The sequence below is a fragment of the Ceratotherium simum genome, chromosome 3, assembly GCF_057802395.1.
Source record: "Ceratotherium simum simum isolate JZ-2026a chromosome 3, ASM5780239v1, whole genome shotgun sequence".
In the NCBI taxonomy this organism is placed as follows: domain Eukaryota; kingdom Metazoa; phylum Chordata; class Mammalia; order Perissodactyla; family Rhinocerotidae; genus Ceratotherium; species Ceratotherium simum.
In genome coordinates, this window is record NC_141902.1 from 23,452,543 (window position 1) to 23,459,852 (window position 7,310).

General features: G+C 53.3%; 1 protein-coding gene across 4 annotated transcripts; it reads left to right on the plus strand.

Moving 5' to 3' along the window:
- Positions 1 to 1,211: 1,211 nt before the first annotated feature.
- Positions 1,212 to 4,410, plus strand: LOC101388989 (granzyme B-like). 4 transcript variants are annotated; one of them, XM_087429093.1, is made up of 5 exons: positions 1,212 to 1,266; positions 2,305 to 2,473; positions 3,004 to 3,139; positions 3,346 to 3,606; positions 4,266 to 4,410. In XM_087429093.1, the coding sequence occupies exons 1-5, from the start codon at positions 1,212 to 1,214 to the stop codon at positions 4,407 to 4,409; spliced, it is 765 nt and encodes a 254-aa protein (XP_087285219.1). In that variant the 3' UTR covers position 4,410. The 4 variants fall into 4 exon arrangements, with proteins under 4 accessions (XP_087285219.1, XP_004421218.1, XP_087285220.1 ...); XM_004421161.3 differs by having other exon boundaries at positions 2,326 to 2,473; XM_087429094.1 differs by having other exon boundaries at positions 2,326 to 2,473; positions 3,346 to 3,411.
- The last annotated feature ends 2,900 nt before the right edge of the window (positions 4,411 to 7,310 follow it).

Below are 7,310 nucleotides of genomic sequence, written 5' to 3' on the forward strand. Positions count from 1 at the left end.
ATTATGTATTTTGATACAAAATATTCCTCATAGAAAAACTGGAAGTACAGAAAATATAAGAAGGAAACTTAAGTCAGCAGACTCTAACCACTCAGAGATATTTAGTTGTTCTTTGAACAGGATTGGGCTTTGGGATATTTAGAACAATGGTCCTTCACTTCCAGTGTAGTGAGATCATCAGCAGAGCTTGTTTACCAAATGTGAGTCTATTATGTGCCAGGCCAGCTCTATCAGAAGTGTGTCTCTCTGGACAGAAGACCTAGAACACTGAAAGGACAATTACTGGTCTTTGGTTGCCCAGCATGTTTTCCACTTGACATGGTACCCATGATTGAGTCATCTGAACTTCCTTTGGGGAACCAGCCCTGTCCCAGTCTTAGTTCACTTGGTTTGGGTGGGACCAACTCCAGCCTACCCAAAGTAGGAATGACCTAGGCTTAAGTCAATCAGCGGATTCAATTCCTAGGGTCATAGTGATTTGTTAATTTAGGCCAATAAATGCCAAGTGCAGGACTTTTGTTAAAAACATTGACAAAAGAGATGGACTCCATCACTCTGAGCATTTGTAATCTAAAAAGAGATGTTAAAAATCCGCTAGGAGGGAAGCTGTGATGAGCAATGGCTTGCTATACGGATTGGGTAGATGGTGGCCATGCTCTGTTCCCATTTGGTGCATCCCTCTACCATGGCCCTTCCCATACTGTGCTCTGGTCACCAATGTTTCTGTCTTCTCCACCAGACAGTCAGCTCTCTACGGGAAGGAGAAACACCTCCAATATGCTTGGTGATAGCACAGAGAATGGCCCAAACGCATGTCTGCTAAAGAAATTATCCAGATGGACATAGCAACATGGAAATGAGGTTTCGGGGGCTCCAACACCTCTACTGGTCAATACCACAGCCCACAGTCTCCACCTTCTACCCTCAGGCTCCTGCTCGGGGCTGGAACAAGTGGTCTGCACTGAGTCATCTGCTGTGGGCACTGATGTGGTCAGCGCATGGTTCTCACACAACCACCCAGAGGACGTCATCAGGCAGAGGGAGTCGGGGCGGGGAAGCTTTCCTAGAAAGCTATCTATGATAAAGTACCACAGAACCTGAGCGGGACTTGAGGTCACTGAGCCCACCTGCATCTCCTTCCTCTCCTGGGGGCTATAAGAGAGCAAGGAGGATGCACCAGCAGCTCCGACCTGGGCAGCCTTCCTGGAAAGATGCAGCCTCTTCTGCTCCTGCTGGCCTTTTTACTGCCCCCCAGGGCAGAGGCAGGTGAGTGACCATCCCTGCTCTCGGGGGTCCCAACCCATCCCACAGGGTGCACTGATCTCCCGCCCCTACTGCACATCCCTAACCCATCTATCCAGCAGCAACGTTCTGAATCCAGCTCTGTTCCCACCTCAGACACCAGAGTATGATGCTGGATGAGCTACCAGCAGGAATGGCAGGGCAGAAGGCTGTTCTCAGGAAAAGCCAGTGGGTGCTATTCTCTCCCCAGGTCCTACGTTTGCCATCTGGAAAGTGAAACTTAACTACATGTGCATGGCAAAGGGAAGGAAACTAGAAACGAGAAAATAATAAATCTTCCTGCAAAGGCCATAGTGGGCCTGGCTTCCCTGTCGGGGATGAGACAGGTGCTCCCCCCAGTGTCTGCTCAGGAGGGAAGCCCAGAGCTCAGCAGACCAGGAGCTGGTGGGACCTCTGTCCTCAGAGGACTGCTGGTGCCATACTCAGTCCCAAGGCCCCTCTGTCTCTTCTCCAACTCTGCTTTTCTTCCCAGGCATTGAGCAGCTCCCCTCTTTCAAGGATGGAGCCACTGTTTGGCAGACCCCAACATCCCTGCTTTCCGGAAGCCCACCAGCACTGGCTCCGCCAAGCCTCATCCAGAGACCCATTGGGGTCCATTCCTTCATGCAGCTAACAAACACTTTTTGGGCACCCACTACCTGTCAGTGCCTAGGAAACAGGCTATAAGAACATCTAGATCCCTCAGCTGAAGTCCTGGCCACTGGAAAGTAGCACTATCCTTAGACGGGGTCCTTAGAAACGCACGGGAAACAAAGCAAAATCAGGAGAGGAATTTTCAGGTGCCTCTAGGACTTTGTTGTCTCTAAGACAGATATGCTCCTTCCAATCATCTGCGGAGGACAGATTCACAGACGGAGTCTGCTCCTCTTCCCTTTTCCAGAGGAGGAAGTTGAGGCTCCTCCAGCCCCTCCCAACTCTGGGCCATCCTGGGCTCCCAGACGCCCAGCAGTCCTGAGCCATCAAGCCGATGTCTGCCCGGTGGACTCACTGTGTGCACACAAGCAGATCAGACTTTTCCTTCAGGGGAGATCATCGGGGGACACGAGGCCAAGCCCCACTCCCGCCCCTACATGGCATTGGTTCAGTTTCTGGTGAAGGAAAGACGGAAGATGTGTGGTGGTGCCCTCGTGGGAGAGGACTTTGTTCTGACGGCTGCTCACTGCTTGGGAAGGTGAGGGGCCGCAGACAACAGACACCTCCTGAGACCCCCACAGGAACTCCTGTCCTCTACCCAGGGGCTACAGCCCAGGGGAGCTCCCCCGGCTCCTAGTAACTTAAGGCCATGCGAGCTCATCAGAGGAGCCATCTGATAGCATGACTGGGGGATGGAAAGGGAGAAATAGGACAGGTAAGCTTTGGGGTCAGAGGTCCAAGGTGAGAGCTAGTGGCCCAGTTGAGAAGACAGACCACACTGAAATAAAGCAGCTGTGGAGGATGAAAGCCTGCATGAGGGTCAAAATGCAAACTCAGAGGATTTTCACAATATTTCCTGAGGGCAAGAGAAAGCTTCCAGAAGCCCAACACTCCATGCCACTGAGAAGCACAGGGCACAGAGTCACTCCATGCCCGGCCCTCACGTTGTCTCGATTTCCCCTAGTTGCAGCCCTGGCCTGACCCAGCTGTCACCTGTCCTTCATGGCTCCTGGGCTGGATCTCCTGTGACTCCACACCCCCCACACTCCCACTCTGCTTTCTCTGCAGCTCAATCAGTGTCACCCTGGGGGCCCACAACATCCAAAAGCAGGAGAGGACCCAGCAGGTCATCCCTGTGAGAAGAGCCATCCCCCACCCAGACTATGATCCTAACAACATCTCCAACGACATCATGTTACTAGAGGTAAGGAAACCTCTCTGCTGCTTCTGCTCTCCCAGGTCCAGATTGTTTCCACTCTCACTGCGACCTATCCCTTCCCTCCTTCCCATCCTGGCCACCTGGCTACTCCCAAGTGGCTCAGGGGAGAGGGAAGACAGTGCAGCCCCATTGTGGTGTCCAGGCCCAGGAGGCCATTGGCTGAGCTGGACTTTCCTGCCTCTTCTCATCAGCTGGCAAGAAAGGCCAAGCAGACTGCAGCTGTGAAGCCCCTCAGCCTGCCCTGGAGCAAGGCCCAGGTGACGCCCGGACAGGTGTGCAGTGTGGCCGGCTGGGGGAGAGTCACCCCAATTGGCCCAAATTCAGACACTCTGCAGGAAGTGGAGCTGACCGTGCAGGAGGACCAGGAGTGTGAATCCCGCTACCCCGGCATTTACAGCTGGGCCACCCAGATTTGTGTAGGGGACCCGAAGAAAAAGAAGTCTTCCTTTCAAGTGAGACTGAACATCAACCTAGTTTGGCTCTGAGGAGAGGGGTGTTTGGGGAAGATCTGGGACCTGTTCCTCCAAAAAGTGGGATCTCCTTCACCCCTTGGTCACTGATCTTTCTCCTGGGGAGAGAAGGGGGGATCAGCCAGAGTGAGGAGTCACGGGACTTTTGCATGCTCCCAAGGGACCAGTGATGGATCCACAAATGGCATTCCCCCGGGTGATGAATGTTCAACACTCTGCCCCATGCCGGGCACACGTGTTAGAAAACTGTGCTCCCTGCTGTGCAGCAGTTAAAACCACGTGGCTCCTCAGAGCTGGCACCCATCTTGGATGATGGGCTCACCCTCCATGCTGAGTGTCGGCCCCACCTGCCTGCTTCAGTGTCCTTAAACAGTAGACTGAAGCACAGTCCCACAGCACCTTCATGGGGAGAGGATCCGGGACCCGGGGAAGGACAGGGAGCTGCCACCTGAGTGAAGTGAAACAGTGACAATGTCCAGGGTCAGGACTGGGCAGCTGAGGGGCCCACAGGGGCCGCCCTCCCCTCTGATCTGCCACATGGAGGCCATGCAGGAGGCCTTCTCTGAGAGGGGCTTTGGGATGGCAGGGAGGGCAGGACCAGGAGGAGAACTAGCTCAGTCCTTCCCTTTCTCTGTCCACAGGGGGACTCCGGGGGCCCTCTCATGTGTAAGAACGTGATCCAGGGCATTGTCTCCTATGGACGAAGTGACGGGTCACCTCCACGGGCCTACACCAAAGTCTCGAGTTTCCTGCCCTGGATAAAGAAAACCATGAAAAGCCTCTAACTGCAGGAAACAGACCATCTTCTCTGGAGCTCATCCAGAATCACACCAGCAACTAAATAAATGTCTCTTAGCTGAGTGGGAACGTCTGGTTTCTTGTTTATTCATTGACCCTCATTCACAGGCACCAACTCGGTGCTTAGAAGGCCAATGACACAAACGTGCTCTTTTCTGCTTCCTCCTCTTCCCACTGCCAGCACCACCTCCCCCAAACCCCATGCAAAGCTGTCACCCAACTCCGTCTTACCAACACGAGTCTCTCCAGGCCCTGCTCTTCTGCCAGGGCTGAAGCTGAGCGCCGTCAGGAGAAAACATGAACCTCTCTGGTCCTGGGGCTCAGGGTGAACTTCTTACCTCCTTCCCAGTGTTATATGGCAGAGAGGAAGGGGGATAACACCATGGTTCCCAGACACCAAGCCGGCACAGCCTAGGGTTGCAGCTCAAGGGCACAGCCCCCAGCACAGGGGAGGGGAGGGGCTGCCTGAGCAGGACATTTCTCTCCCACAGCCCGGGGAGCTGGCACAGAGTGGGGTGAGTCTCTTGAGAAGCTCCTGTTCTCACCTGGGCTGAGTCTCCTCCCTGCCCTCCTCTGAGCTCGGGGCCCAGCTCGGCCTCAAGTCTCCTGGCTACCCCTTCTCCATCCCTGCTTACCACTGAGAGTCCTAAGAGTCCACCAACTCCTGTTCCCTCCAGACAACAGTGCTCTGAGCTGGCCCCTTCCTCATAGCCCTCCCATCCTGGACCCCGAGAGCTCCATGTGGTTCCAGCAGGGCCTCCCCACTGACATGCCAGCCCAGCTCGTGCCCTGGCAGAGAGGGCTACGGAGGACCAGGCCTGTGATGGAACCAGGCAGGGCCCATGGAGGACAGGGCAGGCGGGTGTCTATCCGGAACCTATGGCTCCACTTCTCAAGTGGCAGGGCCACCTCAACCCCTCACATCCAGATCAGTGTCACCCCTTGTGCTCAGGGTCCCCCGGCCACCTGGTCACTCAGTAGCCTGAGTGCCTTTCAGCCTGTCCCTCTTAGTCCTTGCTGGCCTCTAGGGGTAGACCCCTGCTCGCCACCCAGGGCTGTATCAGCATTTTGAGTTGGCAGGAGCTGCTCTCTGCAGTAGGACTGGAAAGCACAGGTTGTCCGTCAATCAACAAACACGTGCTGATCCAGGACCTAAGTGCTCTGCCCTGGGATACACAGTGAACCCAAGATAGACTCTGTCATCTGGACCCAAGTGACACTGACAGTGTGACTTTCACCCAAATCATTTAACTCTCCCTCCCTCCTTCACATGAGTCCACGTGGCCTAGATCTACATGGGAAATCCACAGGAATAAAGTATTTTATTTTTATTGCTGATTATAGTCTGTATGAATGTTATCACATGTGACTCTAGAACAGCAAGTATGGGATTTGGAAATGACGTTAGTCATTTAGTTTCTAGAGTGAAGTTACCAAACTCGGTTCACTGGAGCATCCTCATCACCTAGAGGAGAGGGCAGCTGGTGGGGAGGAAGAAGACAGGAAGGGCAGCCTTACGTTCATTTGCTTTAAAAGCAGCAGGTATGAACATCATTGTCCAGATTCAAATGGTAGGAAAACTATATGATGCATTTGCTTGAAGGCGCTTAGAGTCTGACTCCAAACTCCCATCCAATTGGACCAGCCAGAGACATGAACCCTGTCGTTACTGCAGCTCCTGCCTGCGCAGAAGCCAGCTAGAATCTGGGAGGCTGATACAGTCTGGAAAAATGGAGAAAAGCCTCTAGTCTGCAGGCCTTCATGGTTACTCTGCATCCACCATTTCCAAGACCACCCAGACTTTTGGACTTTAGGAGGTTTTTGGCTTGGAGGCCACACATAGGGTAGGTGATTCTTTGCTGAATGAGGATCTCCCTGTGTTGGGCTCACCTTGCCAAATACTCCCAGAGGCCACCCCTCCAAGGTCTTGCCACTAATATGGGGCACTGCCCAGGGGCTGAGCAGAAGTCCCAGCTGGGCTAAAGCCCTCCTACCCCAAATACACACAGCACGACCCTCTCGTGACAAGGGATAAATACTCTGGGATCGTGTAACCCTCAAAGGCATGGCCTTTCCCATCTTGTTGTGCACAAAGCATACAGCAACCCAGCCTCTTAACGACCATGGGCACTTTCACAAGGGAAAAGCAGTGAAGTTACGGAGCTCATGACTTGGAGCTAAAAAACATCCCTGCATCTAAGACGTACTAAGAACCTGGCTCCTCAATGGAAAAAGACAAAAAGGAAAATGCAGAAAGCAAAACAAAAATAATATTTTATTTATTTATTTATTTATTTTTTGTGAGGAAGATCAGCCCTGAGCTAACATCTGTGCTAATCCTCCTCTTTTTGCTGAGGAAGACCGGCTCTGAGCTAACATCTATTGCCAATCCTCCTCCTTTCCGCACCCCCCAAAGCCCCAGTAGATAGCCGTATGTCATAGTTGCACATCCTTCTAGCTGCTGCACGTGGGACGCGGCCTCAGCATGGCCAGAGAAGCGGTGCGTCGGTGCACGCCTGGGATCCGAACCCAGGCCGCCAGCAGCACAGCACGCGCACTTAACCGCTAAGCCATGGGGCCGGCCCCAAAAATAATATTTTAAAAGTTGCCCAGGGGTCTGACCCGGTGGTGTAGCGGTTAAGTGCACGTGCTTTGCTGCTGGCGGTCCAGGCTCGGATCCCAGGCGCTCACCGTTGTTCAGCTTGTCAGGCCATGCTGTGGCGGCATCCCATATCAAGTGGAGAAGGGTGGGCACAGATGTTAGCCCAGGGCCAGTCATCCTCAGCAAAAAGAGGAGGATTGGCATGGATGTTAGCTCAGGGCTGATCTTCCTCACAAAAAAATAAATAAATAAAATTTGCCCAGCCACATGCATGTTTAGTTTAGTT